The 18787-nt window shown below is 39.1% G+C and overlaps 1 protein-coding gene across 1 annotated transcript in view; it reads left to right on the top strand.

Moving 5' to 3' along the window:
• The window catches only part of ift172 (intraflagellar transport 172), a 46004-nt gene that overhangs the window by 16745 nt on the left and 10472 nt on the right, over positions 1–18787 (top strand). The window contains exons 19-35 of the mRNA XM_023430287.2: positions 728–865; positions 3062–3154; positions 3600–3677; positions 4412–4660; positions 6036–6114; positions 6732–6852; positions 7295–7439; positions 9835–9924; positions 10151–10248; positions 10836–10971; positions 12661–12777; positions 13842–13984; positions 14285–14378; positions 14782–14846; positions 16063–16243; positions 16398–16507; positions 17665–17794. Of these exons, the coding sequence (XP_023286055.1) occupies positions 728–865; positions 3062–3154; positions 3600–3677; positions 4412–4660; positions 6036–6114; positions 6732–6852; positions 7295–7439; positions 9835–9924; positions 10151–10248; positions 10836–10971; positions 12661–12777; positions 13842–13984; positions 14285–14378; positions 14782–14846; positions 16063–16243; positions 16398–16507; positions 17665–17794 (2067 nt within the window). The remainder of the gene's footprint in view (positions 1–727; positions 866–3061; positions 3155–3599; positions 3678–4411; positions 4661–6035; positions 6115–6731; positions 6853–7294; positions 7440–9834; positions 9925–10150; positions 10249–10835; positions 10972–12660; positions 12778–13841; positions 13985–14284; positions 14379–14781; positions 14847–16062; positions 16244–16397; positions 16508–17664; positions 17795–18787) is intronic.

An 18787-nucleotide genomic window follows, 5' to 3' on the forward strand; every position in this document is an offset into this window, starting at 1 on the left:
CACACAAAGGTCTTTCAAACTGCTGTTTGTGCCTCTGAACTAATTACATTCTGTATCAGTCGTCACTGTAACAGAGACTTATCTCCGAGACCGGAGAGAATGGAGACAACAAGGGCACCTTCGTCACCTGGAATGAAACACACACACACACACACACACACACACACACACACACATACACACATAGCAGATGGCTGCGTCCCTGCCTGACCTCCTCCTCTAACTTCATTAATCATCAGACAGTTTTTAAAAAATTTCTATCATAAGCATTTTCTCTCTCTCTCTCTCCCTCTCTCCATCTTTATTTCCCTCTGTTTTGAGAAACTTTTCAAATTTGAATTCTGTGTCATTAATAATGCATATCCTGTTCGTTAGGCATCAGCTTGATTTGCATAAATCATGAAATCGGGGAGAGAAATGGTTTTGTCTGGAGTGGGTAATGTTAATGAGGGAGGGAAGTGATGTTAATGAGGGCAGGAAGCAAGAAAGAGTTAGACAGAGGGAGTTTTTTAACTTTTCTTTTTTCTTTCATGACTCGTTCATTAATCTGATGCAACTGTTCAGAGAGAGTTGGCAATAAAGTGGCCAAATGCTAAGATGTGCCTTTTCATTTCAGCCCCTCAGACTGCTGCAAATCCAAAAGCTAATTAGACAAAAGCTCTCATTTATCTCAGTTCATTAAGCAAACAGTTTTTCGGAGCTTTGACCAGCCAGTTTTACCTTCAAGCTTCACTGTGATGAACACTTCCTTCATGGTTTTCTTCCTCTGTTATGTTGTAGGTGTTTTGCTGCGTTGGGTGACGTCTCCACTGTTCGTTTCCTGCACCAAACGAACCAGATTGCCGACAAAGTGTCCAATGAGATGGTGCGTTTCACATCTCTACACTCACCAAATACGCTGCTGCACAAAAGACAGAAGGGCTTAGAGGTTGATACTGATTAATAATCTACACTGATATTCAATTGCTTTAAATGTGACCATTTTCACACAGCAAATCCTGAATAATTCAGTATTTGTGTGAAAGATTTATGCTCTTCACTGCATCTCCACTAAAAATCAATATTAATGAAATTCGTTTTGATGAATATCAGTGATTGCTTCACAATTTATTAATAATAATAATAATAATGATAATGATAATTTTATTTATAGAGCGCTTTTCAAGCAAAAGCACAAAGTGCTTTCCAAAGGTGAAGAAAATTCAAAAACAGTCAACATTAAAAACAATTTCAAAAGATAGATAACGAAAAACAAGTGCATATGCATACAAACATACATACATACACGTACATGTACACAAGCACATACACATACACTCTCACGCTGACACTCGATGAAAGAAATTAAAAGATAAAAACTCTCAAAGAAAGAAAATGGCCAGAAGTGTAGTGATCAGTTGTTTGTAAAAGCTGTTCCATAATAACAACAGTCAGCTGAGCTGATGCTCAGTGGAAGGCTGTTCCAGAGTCTTGATCACCCTTTGTTTTTAAACTGGACTCTGGAGTAGTGAGAAGGCCCAGACTAGCAGACCTGAGGGGCCTGTTCGGACAGTATGGTGTAAGGAGCTCAGTTATATACTCCGGTACCAGATTATGTAGAGCCGTGTATGTAATTAAAAGCACTTTAAAAGAGATGGGAAGCCAATGCAGTGTAGCCAAGACTGGTGTGATGTGTGAGGATCACTTAGTTTTGGTTAATACTCCAGCTGCCGAGTTTTGAACAATTTGGAGCTGTCCAATAGCTCCATTGTTCAGGGATGTAAAAAACATTACAGTACAGATATAAGAGCGTGTATACATTTCTCCGTGTTGCTAGAAGACAGAACTGATCTAATTTTGGAAATATTCCTCAGTTCATAAAAACATGACCGGACTACTGTCTTTACATGTTGTTCTAAGCTGAGTTCACAGTCCAGGATAACGCCCAGATTTTTGTAGCTGACTATATATTGGGGGTGAGGGGGGCAAAGAGTGGCTGTATTTGTTTTGAGACATGTTTGAGTCCAATAATGAGAAGTTTTGGTACTTACAGTTTTTTTATGTCACCTAGACAGCTATGTCTAAAGTTAATTTACTGGTGTCAGAGGATTTGAAAGACAGATACAGCTGTGTATCATATGCTTAGCTATGGAAGGAGATGTTGTGATGGCGGTCCAGGGGTAACATTTACAGGGTGAACAGAAAAGGTCCCAACATTGATCCTTGTGGTTTTCCATGTAAAGACTGAGCAGTTTGTGAAGTAAGTTCACTGACAGAAACAAAAAATTCTGTTTGCTAAATTACAGTTACAGTTTCCCCCCCCACTGTTTTAGTCTGACTATGAGGACTGAATGGTCGACAGTATTGAAAGCTGCACTAAGGTCAGGAAGTATTAATACAGAACATGCACCAGAGTCTGCAGCCATAAGTAGATCGTTTGTGACTCCAAGGAGGGCAGTGTCGGTGCTGTGTAGCTAGCGGAAACCAGATTGGAACTTCTTGAAAATATTGTTGTTATTAAGATCAGGTAATACTTGGTCCAGTACTGTCTTTTTTAGGATTTTGTATATAAAAGTCAGTTCTGAAATTTTTTAGGTCTGTGGGATCTAAGCCAGTTCCTTTCATCAGCGGTTGAACACAGTTTTAAAAAGATCTGGTACAATTCCAGAGGTCAGGGAGCTATTGATAATGGTCAGCAGTGCAGGGCCGATTGACTCTATGGTATCTTTAAGCAGTTTTGTCGGGATAATATCAAGGGGGCTAGATGAGGGTTTCATAAGTGACACAGTTTTTCCAGATCCTGCATTGATATCGGTTTAAAACAATTCAACATCCAAGGAGGGGCAGGGGAGGTGCACAGTAGAGGTGGGGGGAGTGATATTCACCCTATGGATATCAAATTCAATTCACAGAGAGAAATTACTCATTTGTATTCATCTCTGTATAAAAACACATTTTGTACAAATGCAGCTCTTCAAATGTCACAAAACGTTTATATTTTTCTGATAAACTACATTTTGTTGCTGCACAGTTTAAAATGAGTTTTAGTTTGTGTTTTAATCTGCGTGTTTCCACTGACCAGGGAGGAGATGGGACTGCGTTCTACCAAGTCCAGGCCCATGTGGCCATGCTGGATAAGAACTTCAAAATGGCTGAGATGCACTTCATGGAGCAGGTCAGTGCCATGCTCGCATTCAACCAAACCTCATGTTCGCACCTGCTTCCAAAAGTTGGGTGAAAATTATGCAATGAGGCATTTAAAATAAGACTTGTTCATACTTTGTTTAAAATATAGAATTCACTATCAATGGATTTCAGATTTTAGAAAAAACTAAAGATCCAAACACTCAGCAGGTCATGTTCTTGAACTATTGTGATTTCAAAAGTAAATTTTTATTTGAAATTAAAATCCAGTTTGTTCATCTGTTGGTAAACAACTACATCCTGAAACATTCACTGTACATTGACTAGTTAATGTTAGCATGCTTGTGATTGGTCCAACAGTTTAGAGAACTGGTAGTACTCTAAACATAATGGTTTTACTACTTACAGAGGCCAAACTTGTGATTTGAATTATTATACATTTTTGCAGGATTCAATATTTTTCTGTTTTACTGCAGAATGCCATTGATGAAGCCATAGAGATGTACCAGGAGCTCCACATGTGGGATGACTGCATTGCTGTGGCTGAAGCCAAGGTAATAATGAACTGACTATACTTACACTTTTCAGCTGTAAAGGCATTCAGCCTGCGTTCTCTGTTCTACTTGCAGTTAGACGAGTTAGACATCCAGCTTACAACAGACCTGATTCCTTATCGAACCCAGAGGACTTGACTCATAATGAACTCGTCAGGTCCTCACCTTTAGTCCACCTTTGTTTGGTCAGAGTTACATTTTTGAGGATTTTGGATCTGCATCTCTAGTCTTTGCTCTCTTCGGACAATAAAAACTTGTTAATGCTCCATTGTAACCTCACATGAGAGCTGATGCAGCTCAGGATCAGTGTAGTATTGGGAGTTTTTCTTTGTTAAATCAACATTAAGTGGCAAAATTTGCACCAGCTGCAGTTGATTTGTTTCTTTGTAGAAGTAGCAATTATTTTCATTATGAATTAATCTGTTCATTAATCATTTTTTGATTTAAAATATTATCAGTCAGCTACCCCTCACAGTTTCCCACAGCTCAAAGAGACATCCTCATCTTGATTATTTTGACTCAAAGATTTTCAGTTTACAATGATAAGACAGAGAAAAGCAGCAATTCCTCACATTTGAGATGAAGCAACCAACAAATGTTTGTCATTTTTGACTGTAACAATTGATTATCAAAAGCGTTGCTGATTAATTCTGTTAATTATTCGTCAAGTGATTTTCAAGCACTAAATGTGAATCTATGTCTTAAATTTAAACAACCCCACATTCTGACTGCAGGGCCACCCAGAGCTGGACAGCCTGCGTGTGAGCTACTACCAGTGGTTGACGGAGACGGGTCAGGACGAGAAGGCCGGTGAGGTGAAGGAGAGCGATGGAGACTTCCAGGGAGCCATCAATCTGTACCTGAAGGCCGGACTCCCTGCGAAAGCTGCACGTCTGGCCATCAGCCGGCCGGAGATCACAAACAACAGCGACACCGTCAGTCGCATCGCTGCCAGTCTGATCAAGGGAGAGTTTTACGAGAGGGTGAGTGGATTCTCTTTATCTTTTAATAAAGAGATTTATATAATTTATACCAGTGAAATGTTCTTTCTGCTCCTCTGTTCTGACTTTTCTGTGCTGCTGTCTTCCCACCTCATCTCATGTTCCTCTCCTCTCCTAACAGATGCCAGGAGAGGAGAGGTATCAGTAGAGGAACAACAGTTTTAGTTTTTTCTGTCTCCCTCCATCTGTCTGTTTCTTTGTGTCTTTTTCTGTAGCTTTTTGGCGATTCTTTTTTTTTTTTTATAGCCATCTGTGTTTATGTAACAGGTGAGAACGAGGCTCGGAAAGAGAGAACAAAACCTCGGAGTGAAACTTGTTTTTGTACCCTGATGGTGTAGGGTTTCATCAGTTGAGGTGTTTGAAGGTTGATGTGGATGCTGGTAATGTGTGAGTTTAACTTGCAGTAGCCAAAATGTCCTGCAGACTTTCAGTCTATTTTCTGTATCTTGCATGGATGCTGTATTGTCCCACTGTATATTGCTGTTGGCAAGTTTGAAAAGCTACTGAAAGAAATGGAAGATGAGCATTAGTGACGCTGGGTGATGAGATCTAGCTCACAGTCACAGTCTGTTCCAGTTGGATGGGGTTGAGGTCAGGGCTGTGTGCAGGCCAGTCAAGGTCTTCCACCATTTCTTTGTGAACACTGTCATGTTTTAACAGGAAAGGGTTGGATTTACATTATTGTCTGAAATATCCAGATTTCTCTTAATTGGTGCTAAGCCATGAAAAACAGCTCCAGACCAGATGTATGTGTGTCCACATTCAGTAATATGTGTACAGGCTATGGACACCTGGGGTCTAAGAATAAAAACAGACTGACAGGATTACACAGCCAGTAATGTTATTGGGAAAGAGCAGAAACAACTGGAGTGTATATATAGAATGCAGGTGGAACAGAAAGCTCCACAAACTGATGCTGATCCTGTTCATCCCCTTTTTAAGGAATTCACAAAACTGCCCTCGGGAAGATGCTGTCGAGCCGCAACAGCAACCAAGAACATTAACAGAAAGTCCTTAATACCAAATGTGATAACTTTGTTAAAGTCGTGATCATCATTCGCACTGGAATCATGTCCATTTTTTTTGTCTGTACTGTGCATGTTGTGTTAATTGATTATGTGTTTATTGTTTGTGAGTTACAATGATATGTTTTAACCAGTCAGTGAAGCCAAAGGCAAATGTCTACATCCATGGACAATAAAGATATTATTATTATTGTTGATGATTATTATTATTATTATTATTATTGTACATTCCCAGCAATGGTTCCCATGCTCAAAAAGTGTGTGTGAGAAATTCAGCCCTGTTGTTTGAATGAATCATAATAAACTGATTTGTCTCTGTCTCTTCTGACCAGGCAGGAGATCTGTATGAGACGATCAGAAACAACCAGAGAGCTCTGGAGTGCTACTGCAAAGGAGGTGCCTTCAGGAAAGGTACATCCGCAGTTCTGTAGCATGTATTGACCAGTTTTTATTGGACTTGATTACAAAAAAATGTTTTTTAGGTTGTTTTTTAAGATACATACTCATGAAAATATCAAGCGTTTTAGTCCGTCTGTCAATACTCTCCAACTTGGGCTGAGGTCATTTGTTGCAGATGTAAATCTTTAAAAAAACAAGGTCAGAAATATATAGTTACATTTTTTTAAAGGCTCAATAATTTCAGCTGGGCCACTGCATTTAGCAAACACTACTGAAACTGGAGGAAATGGTCTCTCTATTGGGGACTATCCTCAGCTGCAGCAGGACAGGGTATATGGGATTGACTCAAAATAAACTACATGTGCTCACTGGTTTGCTTTAGTAGTTCTTGGACAGTGGAGCTTCATGACACGGAGGAATAAGATTTATTTTAGATTTATTTGTTGACAGTAAGAAAAAGATAACGAAGAGATAACCAGCTTTATCCTTTAAAGGATCTGATATACATCTAATCTCAAACATCTGTCATCTCTGTGAAAAGATGTCGGACAACAGCTGGATGTTTCGGGTGTAGGTAATATACAGAAGTCATGTTTGGATATTAAGTTTCTTCTTCCTGCTTCCTGTAGCGGTGGAGCTGGCTCGTCTCACCTTCCCTGCCGAGGTGGTGAAACTGGAGGAGGCCTGGGGGGACTACCTGGTCCAGCAGAAACAGATGGACGCCGCCATCAACCACTTCATTGAAGCAGGGTATGTAGTGTAGAAGAGAGATGGAGAGAGAGGACTCATGAGACAAAGATATGGACAGATGGAGAGGAGGAAAAATAACACAAAAAAACAATCCAACAGAGATAGCCAACAATTCTTTAAATCATCACCAGGACCATGAGAGAGATGAGAAGGGACATCTTTAAATATGGTGATAGTAATGCCCAAAAAATACCAAATAAAGACGGATAATGAGCAGCCAGATTTTTATTTTTCCAAGTTAAAAAAATCCTCTGAAACTGAAAAAGTTTAACTTTAACCTCAACCAAAGTTGCTGTTTGCCCATTGTGTCCAATATTCTTTAACTGGTGGAGGAACACAACATATAATCTACATTTCAGAGATATGTCATGGAAATTGATGCCTACACACACACCACTCGCACACATGCAAAATAAAATGTATTTGTTGTTTTTCCTCTTAGCTGCTCGCTGAAAGCCATCGAGGCGGCCATCGCAGCTCGTCAGTGGAAGAAAGCCGTACACATCCTGGAGTTACAGGAGGATCCATCAGCAGGGAAATACTACGTGAAGATAGCTCAGTACTACGCCTCCATGCAGGACTATGAGGTGAGAGAGGGGGATGGAGGGATGGAGGGAGCAGAAGTAGAATTCAGATCTTCTAAACTTTATTGAAGTAAAAGTACAAAAGTACTGCCTTCAAAGTGTATTGAAAGTAAGTGCTAATTATGCAGAATGGTACATTACAGAGTAATATACATATCATATCATATTATAATTATCATATTGGATTATAATTATTGATACTTTAAAGAGATCATTACTTTAAAGTTGCAGCAGGTAAAGTTGGGGCTTATTTTAAAGATTTTATTTACTGTTGAGTAGCTTGTGATTTTCTCCTTGGAGATTAATAAAATCTTATCTTTACCTATAATAATACCTTATTATTTTTGTTGATTATATTTTTGTTTTATTGATCTGAACCTGCAAAGTATTTAGTAACATAAGGCATCGAGTGGTTTTAGTGGAGTCTAAAGTATAGCAGGTCAAGTATAAAGTCACAGAAAATGTGAATACTCAAGTAAACTGTTCTTAAGTATATTACTTAAGTAAATGTTCTTAGTTACTTAGCTAAATGTGACTCCAGTTTATAAAAGCATATTCGTATTTCCAGGTAAGTGTGATTTTCTGCTCATCAAGAGGACAGGTGTCCTCTGGTCTTATACCTGTGGTACTTTAACAGATCAGCTGATCAAAGTGTTGGTCACAGCTGCACTGGAAGTTACACTTGATTTGTATGTGCCACTGTTTAATAGTGTGTGGAGTTGTTTGGCTAGCTTGCGGAGGATTTGCAAGAAAGACTTGTTGAGTGTATATAAACAGAAACATCATTTGGTTAATTTGAACAAATCTACTTTGTTTTTACGATCTATGAAGTGACTACATGTAATGTGAAAGGCATTGCTCATGAAGATGAGCCCATAGAAAATTATTTGCATTAGTGTTAGCATTTTAGCATCTGTTTTCAGCAGTTGTTTTGGTTCACTATCTCCACTCATCAGCTATACATCCAGCAGCAGCAGGTAGTGGTTCCCAGAGAAAAAGCTCTGATAAAGTGACTGTATGCCACCTCCTCACTACCAAACAGCTGACAGACACAGGTTGAGAGCAGCTGGTGAGTATTGTAGAACATTCAGCTAGAGTGCAAGCAGAGTCTTTCTTCAAGTGTAGGAGGAGCCCAAAAATAGAGCCAAAAGAAAAGTGAAACCTGGATTTCTGTTTGTCAGGTGTCCAGAAACAAGACTCAAAATGAATGATAATGTTGTTCTTTGTCTGCTGGATGTAGATAAGCAACCGCTTGCTAACATGTTCACATATTAGTGGTACCCTAAATTGGACTTCTCTTCATTGGCTCTCAGATATTCACTTTGACTGCTGACTAAATGCTGCTACATTTGGTTTTGTGTTCAGGTTAGCACGTTAGCAGGTTGGTTTTGCTCCCTCAATACTGAAGACAGCCAGAGGGATAAAGTATGCAGTGACATTTTGCCACTGGCAATCAATTTCTGCACATTTCTCAGGGATATATACAGTCACCCATGATACACATGCACACACACACACACACACACACACACACACACACACACACAAACACACACACAAAACTCCCAGAAGTCAGAACTCAGGATCAACTTTAGTGCAGTCTCTGAGGAGCAGCGTGGGTTGTGTGCTCAAGGGTGTTTTGGCAATAACGACAGGTTGGCTGGTTGTAACAATAGTTTTAATAGTTGCCTAAATACCAAAAATACAGGGCTGTTGAAATGAGGAAGAGAAGGAGAGGAATCTGGTATAGATACAAAGAACGGAGAGATGATAGCGATGAGGCGCTCTGCTTATTCTGATGAGCTCAGCTGAGCCAAACAGCCTCCACAGACCGCCAGCCTCTGAAAATAGCAGGCTATTTCAGTCTGTTTGCTCTATGGGCACATTCACAGAAAGTAATTAAGATAACAAGCTCTTTGCTCTCCAACTCGCGGAAGATGCAGGAAAGTGAAATTCAGTGCAAACTTAAACAATGGAGGAAGCTCTGCATACCTGTGTTTTCAATAGAAAAACAATGACTAAACGTTTTTTAATCAGAACAGGCGAAAGCATTTGTTTCACTGACGTCAGTGTTATTACAGGTTGAACTGAATATACCTTTTACTTTTGTGGAGCAAAAATCGGTTTCATTTTCCTTCTCTGAACAGTTACACACTGTGGCAACAAATCACACAACTCTTTATGTTGCTATTAGCACATGTAGCTGTTCTTGAACTTGTTTTATATATGTTTACTCTGAAGAAATGTGTTTTCAACATAATAATGTACTCTGGACATAAGATTGCAGTATATTATTAAATATAAACTATTTTGGAATATGAGTTTGTGATTTTAACATCTTATTCGATATTTTGAAGTGTATGTTGGGTGTTTTTTTGTGTGTGTCTGTGGCCTGTAGGTGGCAGAACAATTATTTGTGAAAGGAGGTCACATTAAAGATGCCATAGACATGTACACCACAGCAGGACGCTGGGAGGAGGCTCATAAGGTCAGTATCACAAACTACAAACACAAGTGTAAAAATTCACATTGAATTGTAATATATTTCAAGGCCCAAAATCTCTCTTGAAAACACAAATGTATGTATCATCTCATCTTACGTTATTTAGATTATGTTTAACAAAAGGGAGATTTCATCCCCAGATATCAGTCTAATTGTAATACAGAGAAATGAATAAGGTTGTTGTTGTTGTTTTGATGTGTTTTGTCTACAGCTGGCAGTGGAGTGTATGACAGAGGAGGAGGTTATGGCGCTGTATATCAGCAGAGCTCAGGAGCTGGAGGGAGACGGGAAGTTGAAAGAGGCTGAGAGGTAAATGCAGATCACTATATTTATAGCCGTTTGTTTCTTCAGTGGCTGCTGGCAGCATGAAGATGGAGTGAGGCAAACGAACATGACTTGTTTGAAGTCATTTCTGACCTCAGTTACAGCAAGAGGAAGAATAAAAAGAGTATCTGACTGTTAAAAGGTTATAATTACAGCCTACGTTTTCACTTGGCTGTCTGATTTTCCGTCGTTTCTAGACTGTTTTACTGATGCAATGTGCTACTTTAGTCCTCTCTTCTGTCTTTGACGCTCAAACATCTTAAAGGTCCATGTTTAACACTTTTTCCAGTGTTTTATTTGAAGTACTGATCCATAAGAAGATATATTTGTGGTTTTAAGGGTTAGGGTTAGTTTTACTTCTTCTCTCTCAGGCTTCTCTCTGGAGCTCTAGTAACAACAGGTCAGTGAGCCAATCAGAAGAGAGCAGGCTCTGAGCCTCTCTTCTGATCTACCTTTAGACTGTATGGGACCTACAGTTCTTCACGCTTACCTGTGTGTGTGTGTGTGTGTGTGTGTGTGTGTGTGTGTGTGTGTGTGTGTGTGTGCGCGTGTGTGTGCATGCGTGCATACAGGCTGTTTGCCACAGTGAAGCAGCTTGACCTCGCCATCACCATGTACAAGAAAAACCGGATGTTTGATGATGTTATCCGCCTGGTGGCCAAACATCACCCCGACCTGCTGACTGAGACCCACCTCCACCTGGCCAAGGTACAGCTCACTGTGATCAACTCCACAGATAATAATGGAGTTTCAACACCAACACGGAGAGCAACAATATAAGATTTTGTGAAAGTTCCCAAAAACTCAAGCATTAGCCTGATAATCAGACTAAACTGCTGTTTCATTTCACTTCATTAATTCAGTCAGACATTGTGTTCATGTCGGCCCATTTATAGTTGAGAGGTTGGGTTATTTTTATTTATTATCATTATTATTATTAATTTTATTATTTTGTTTATTTTCTCTAACCCATCAGTTACCAAGGATGAATCAGTCCCACCCTAATCATTGTCAATTGAAAGCTGCATTGTGGTTAACAGAAACAGTTTATTTTAATAGGTTCATAATTTGTCTATTCTGTCTGTAAACAATAGTCTGGTGCCCATATTCACAGAAGAAACGTTGTGAGTTCAGCATCAAACTTCATTCCTTTTCTCACCAAGATCTGTCTCCAGAGGTGGAAAGCAGCCCTCTTTTTTGCTTCTATTTCTGTAACTTCTTTTCTTCTAGAAGCTAGCATGCTAATCAGCTAGCTCCAGCCTGGCCAGACTGTCCTGACAGACTGATACCAAGTCACTACAGTGTCCAGTCTGGCCTAAAGAAGTAGCGATACTCAGATGATGTATTTTAACACAATGGCTGAAGCTCTTGGCGAGGGACCATCACCAGCAGCTACTCCCGTGTTCAGTGGCAGAGAAAACGTTCATATAGCCCCTTTAAGAGATCCATATATCCCTTTGAAGAGATCTCTTCTCAACATGCTTTCAGTGTAAGTGATGGGAGAGAAACTTTTGAGTTAGACAAATCAAACACAAAAGTTGTTTTTTTAGTGTGCAATTTTCTCTTTGTGTTTTCCTGAAAGTGATTTAGAGAACAAGGCTTGAAGGTCTAGAACAAGGCTTAAGAATTAATAGGAAAATCAAAAATGCAAAAGCAGTGTTCATAAATGGAAGTTTCATTGTGGTGGTCATTTGAATATTTAACTTACATGTACTTAGTTTGCCTGTTTAATTACTTGTAGATGAAACAAAGAACAGATCCCAGCATCTTCACATTCTTGTAGCTCATCTGAGATCAGTTAGAAAGCAGCGGAGGGGCTGTTGTCACGGCGTCATCATCTTCATCAGCAACATTCAGGCAGCAGTGAATGAGGTCTCTCATCTGAAAAGCTTGTCATGAACTCAGATAGTGCTCCAGTACTGGCACCAGTATAACTTCATCCAAGTTTCTTATGTAACAGTAGACAAATGAGTGTGTTCACAGTTTTGTGGTTGTCCAATTATCTTGTGAGAACTGCCCAGCAGTGCTTTACACTACACATAATTAGAAATGTCCCGAAATTAAAAATTTTGCTGTGAATGCTGAAGTTTTGAAGCCAATGAGGTAAAACAAATTTCTTTGATGCAAACTAAATTAGATGACATACATGGCTAATTTTACAACCTTTTAGTTGTGTCCAGCTCTGGTCGCTTTCAGGCTTCAGACAGCTGCAGCAAAGATGATTCATAAGAAATTCAATAGAGTTTCATCATTAACTGCCTTTTCTTTATCAACAATTTTCTTTTTTTTGCAGTATCTCAGAGTGCTGATAAAGCTTTGTTACCATATTCCCTAAATGGTACTTCAAGTACTTTATGTGTATTGGATATTAGGTTGATATGTATGGTATAATTGCAGGAGTTGGAGGCCGAGTCCAGGTTCTCAGAGGCCGAGTACCACTTCATGGAGGCTGAGGAGTGGAAAGCTGCTGTCCACATGTACAGAGTCAATGACATGTGGGAGGATGCATACAGGGTACATACACTCACATTTTATTTGATTGGTTTTCTAGCTGTTAATCCCAATTCAAACACACAGATATAGTAAGTAGACTTTTTTTTATACCAAATGTCTGAACTGTCATTGTTTATTTTAAAGCCTTAAACTTCGACACACACAGCAGATGTTTTCACTCGTCACAGTTCATCCCTGACAGTCACTGTTCATCTACCTTTGACTTGTTGGTGATAAAAAGTAAATAACACCATTGATGTGTCAGTTATGTAACACTGTGAGTTATGTAACACTGTAGCTCAGGTGGTGGAGATGTTCCAGACTTTATATTACAAATAAATAAAACATAATACATAAATTAAAGTGAGGTTAGAGACACAGTTACATGAAAGTGACTTATAAGATGTTAAATATGGTCTTTTGATTTATATCAGTTGCTTCCCATAGCATCAACGAAAAACAAAAGCTTATCCCACCAAAATAATGTGAAATGTGCTGTAATAACATAAACACATGATGGCTTAATTAGAGTTTGAAAAAAAAACAAGCCAAATATAAATATATATATATATATAGATATTTTATAGTTTTATCCTTTGTATAATATCGTTTACTCTCCTTTTTTAGCATTTATAGTAGCATAATAATAGCATTTATATCACAGTGTAATGTAGCTATAAACAGGTATAAATGTTAATTAATGTATTTGTTAGCAACTTTAACTCATCCTGCTCACACCAATTAGTGGAAGCTGTGTATAAACAAATAAAACACAGTAATCATATAAAATGTGTGACGATTGTTGACAAATACTGTAATAAACACTTAGAATATTATAACTTATATTATAACTGTTCACAGCTACATTATAGTGTGTTATAACTCATCTGTTAAATGTTCATATACTTATAAATGTAAAACAAGGAGACTTAAAGTTTTAATCAGTTGTTTTTCCCTTGATTATCTGTGGTAAAGGTGCCAGGGAGCCACACCACTGAATGACTCCTATTGCAATACATGTATATACTGTATGTATATATATATATATATATATGTATAAATATATCTGTGTGTGTGTGAGACAGGTGGCAAAGAGTCACGGCGGGGCTGGAGCCCAGAAGCAGGTGGCCTACCTGTGGGCCAGGAGCCTGGGAGGAGAGGCGGCCGTGAAGCTGCTCAACAAGTTTGGCCTCATGGAATACGCCATTGAGTCTGCGTCAAACAACTTGTGAGCTGCATTACAACACACAGACCCAACATTCACTGTCATGCATTTTCATTTAATTCCATCTTGAGAACATTTTAATTCTGTTTGAGTCACTGAGTCCCATTTTTAAAAAAAAATGAAATATGAAAATATTGGGCTAAATATATCAAGAGGAAAATTACAGCAGAGTATGTGCTGCTGGCTTTAATATGAGTTAGTTACCAAATCATGTTTATAGATTATGTATATAAATTGTACAGGACATCACTGTAAAGTCAAATCTGTCTTGATTTGATTTCGATGTCTTCCTCTTGTCTCCAGCTCATTTGACTTTGCCTTTGATTTGGCCCGTCTTTCATGTAAGGAGAAGATTCCTGAAATCCACCTTAAACACGCCATATACCTGGAAGATGAGGTAAGTCCACCACCATCCTGCTACATACAGTGACCTGTCTGCTTTATTTCACCTCCACAGACCACATCATCTCAAAAATACCTGCTACAGAAACACTTATACACCCTCAGTCGTATCTTTGTCCATCTTTCCTCTTGGTTATGAAATGATGGACAGAACTTCAGAATAGAGCCAAACTCATAAAAAACAGAATTTTCCTTAAGTTGACACACATCGGGCTCCTAGCAGAGTCCGTACGCTACATTTGAACAGATTTCAGTCCAACACATTTACCTCTCATTAATCAGAAGTCTTTCTACGTTTAATTTCTGCTCATGCTCAAACTGAGAATTGTCAAACCCCTACATGTGAGGTTTGGAGTTTTAGTGCTAATCCCAAACTCTGCCATGGTTTCATCTTCCAGGGAAAGTTTCCTGAGGCAGAAGTTGAGTTCATCAAAGCAGGAAAACCCAAAGAAGCTGTGTTCATGTGAGTACTGAAGATGATGCACTGTGTTTCTATCAGCTGATCAGATGTTATAATTAGAGGTACAGTAGATTTACAGTATATACAGATGCATCAGCCTGATACTGACTGTTGATGGAAGTTCATTCACTTGTAACGTCAGGGAATTCAACTCAACAGTCTTTAAGTGACCTTAAAGGTACATACTTCTGCTTTATCCATAGTTCTACCCAGTTACTACAAATCCCACACACTAAAAGCTGCTATAGTCAACGTTTTTATAAGCTACAGAAATCATCAGATGATTTATGATAATAATATAATATGGAGCTGTATATTGAATTTTAGTTCATTGCTTAGTTTAAAACCAAAACCTTTTTTCTGCTGTTTGAGATTAGCTGGTTAACACAGTGAAGCATTTAGCAGCTAAATAGCTAAAGAGAGTGAGAATTAGACACAAACACAGCTCAAAATATAAGATGATGTTGCTGTGTAACTGCTGGATGTGTTGAAAAGCAATTGTTTTCTAACATGTCAGGCATAGGCGCCTCGGTGGCTCACCTAGAGCCTGTGTCACATAGGCTCAGTCCTAACCGCAGTGGCTATGGGTTCGAGTCCGACCCACGGCCCTTTGCTCCCTCTCTCTCTCCCTGACCCTCCTCTCTGTCTCTCACTGTCCTGTCAGAATGCAAAAACGCCCAAAAGAATAACTTTTTAAAAAGTGATGATGTTATAATAACTTTATTTACATATCACTTTTCTAAACAGAGTTGCAAAGCGCTGCACATACATGAAAACAGAACAAAGCAATAAAAGACACCATGAAAAGAGACAAAGTGTCTCTAACAGGGAGAATTATAAACAATCAACAATCAATGAAACAGACAAAAGACAGAAGGTAAAAACCAAGGAACAAAGCAGCAAAGTCAAGAATTAAAAGCAGCAGCTATCATAACTTGTGTTTACAACTTGTTTCTCCCACCTGGCCAAAAAAATCAGTTTTAATATTATGGTGACCATTTCTCAAAGGATAGCTTATGTTTTTAAACTGATTTAAAGATAGCCTCTGTCTTCAGTTCATGTCAGTCAGCTGCTGGTCATCAACTAATTTTTAACACAAAGTTTTAAAGAGAGTTCATGTCACTTTCCCTGGAGTTGACATAGGGTGTGAACTTATCCTAAAAAAAGGACATTTTTAGGTTTGGTTTTTTTAGGTTTGTGTGTGTGTGTAAACTTCCAGGTATGTCCACAACAAGGACTGGGCCAACGCGCAGCGGGTGGCTGAGGGCCACGATCCAGAGAGTGTGTCTGAGGTTCTGGTCGGCCAAGCCAAGTTCTGCTTTGAACAGAAAGATTTCCAGAAGGCTGAAGCCTTCCTGCTCCGAGCCCAGAGACCCGAACTGGCTGTTAAATATTACAAGGTGACTAGAAAGAGCCAAACTGGCTTTAGAGAAAACAACACGAGAAGAGTTTCGAAATGTTCTGAGCCTCTCTCGTTTTATATTCAGATCATAGACACGGATGATCCATCTTCTTTTATTTATTCTGTATGTGTTGCATATTTGTGTTTCTTAGGATGCAGACATGTGGAGTGATGCCATGCGTATCTGTAAGGAGTATCTCCCCAACAAGCTCTCCATGCTCCAAGAGGAGTACGAGAAGGAGACCTCCAAGAAGGGAATCCGGTGAGATTAAGATAAAAGAATCAAAGAACTCTGTGGGTCTCGTTTCTTATAACAGTCATTTATTTTATTTGAGTCCAGAATGCTGTAAAATTCATAATTATAAATCAGATGTTCGGTACTTGTGGGACATTATTTTAAGTGAGTTTTATGTTGTTATGTTATTAACAAACCTCCTGAAAAACCAGAGGCAAACCATAAAAACCACTGTGAACATTTCACAGACTCTCTCCACCAGTATCATCTATGCACAGAGAGTCAGTTTGATGCTTTATTAAACACAGCTCATGTGTTATCCCAAAGTGAAACTCCCAACAAGGAATAGCTCGTTAGCACTAAACCAGCAGCATGCAGCTCCTCTCCTCCACCCTTCGCTTCTCCCTCTTTAATGACCTGTGGGAGAAAACATCAAAAGTTACCAGTGGAAACCAACGATGAGGAGGGTGAAAGTGAGAGGTGCAAGGCCTTATATTTCCTGTACTCATGATCAAAGTTTAGTTGGTTAATAGATAATTTCTTGGTCAACTTGAGGATGCACATAACTTTAATCTCACTGAAATATGAGTTAATGACAAAGACAGAAATCAAGGACAAGAACAAGGTGGAGAAATAAATATCCTGAGTGATTAAAAAGGACAAACTGTGGACATAGTTCCCGTGAGTCATGATGCAGGGAAAAATCTTGAAATCTGAGGTGTAATCCAGACAGAGAGAGTTATGGATTTGAATGTGTGTTTCCCGCATTTATTACAACCCAGCTGGAGTGAAAATAAGTGTTAACCCCTTTTCAAAGACAGTTATGGAAAAAGTGGAAAAAAATGACCAATAAATATGATGCAAACGCTTTGTCTCTGTATGTTTACAGCATAAATAACAGTGCAGTGCATTGTGTAATTATGCCTCATCTTTTTTTTCTTGGGTTTTTCTCTATTTTTTGCAAGTTGGAAGAATTAAATTACTCTTATTATTACAGATTTTAAATCAAAGCAAGATGACTGCTTTGTTGCCGATCGGCTCAGATATCAAGAGTCTTTCATTCAGGATTTATAATGTGTTTAATAGTGCCTTGTTTTTGACAGTGTGCTACCTTTGATGAACCTCATGAAATGAATTTGTCTCTGTCTCCTTGTGTGATGGTGTGTGTTTGCTGGTTGTTGCAGGGGTGTGGAGGGTCTGCTGGAACAGGCCAGGGAGTGGGAGCAGTCAGGTGAACACTCCCGGGCCGTGGAGTGTTACCTGAAGGTGAAGGACGACTCCAACACGGCGCTGATGGAGAAGTGCTGGATGAAGGTAAAAAGACTGTCTAAAATGTTTACAACAGTTCCCCTCAGCGTCATACAGGACTGAAAATCAATCAGTAACTATTTTGTTCTGACAGAAAAACCACATGAATTTCCCATGTTCACATGTCCCATGTGGTCATTCCACATGTGGACACTTGTTTCCTACATTTGATCACACATGTCACATGGTACCACCTCAACATGTGGTACCATGTAGAGCACGTGGAAAACATGTTACCACATGTTGTGACATGTCACAAATACTTCAGATTTTCGAAGTTTTCAACAAGCGCAGTAATGTGAGAACTGACAAACATGCAAACAAACAACAACAAACTGTGTACATGGGTTTCACATGGGACTTTACACGGCCTCACACATTACACCACCAAAATGTTCCAAAACCACGTTTCCAATGTGCCAGCACATGTGTTCCACACATTTCACATGTGATTTTAACATGTTTTCAAATGTTAAATCAGTGATAATGGGTCGCCAGTAAAAACAGTTTCACTTTGACTGTGGGGGTTGACTCGCTTTTGGAAGCAGCCTCAAGTGGTCATTCGAGGAACTGTAGCTTTTGGTACTTCAGTTTTCAGCTGCTTGGTTATCACCCAAAACGGGCTCAGCTCATAACATCATTCACCGCAGAACTGCTGTAATAAAATCCTTCTAATGCTCACAGTCAGCTTCTTAATGTGTTAATGTGGTCTGAAATCTCTTCATTTCTCTTGTGTGGTTACAAGAAAATGACGACAAAAACTTACAATGAGTAGCAACTAAAACCAAAAAATGAACCCACAACACACAATAGAAACATAAAAACAATCAAATTTCACTAATAAGCTGCTCCTCACACTCAGCACTGCAGTGGGTGGATGACAGAACAGATAGCAGCCAGGATTTCCCCTGATGCTGGAGGAAGGAGAAAGGTCATTGTGTCACCAGTATCAATAGATTTTCTTCTGCTGGGAGCATAACGTTGCACAGCAAATATTGT

The sequence above is a fragment of the Seriola lalandi genome, unplaced genomic scaffold (assembly GCF_002814215.2).
Source record: "Seriola lalandi dorsalis isolate HSWRI2012SDOR001 ecotype SW California unplaced genomic scaffold, Sedor1 jcf7180002054901, whole genome shotgun sequence".
Taxonomy (NCBI): domain Eukaryota; kingdom Metazoa; phylum Chordata; class Actinopteri; order Carangiformes; family Carangidae; genus Seriola; species Seriola lalandi.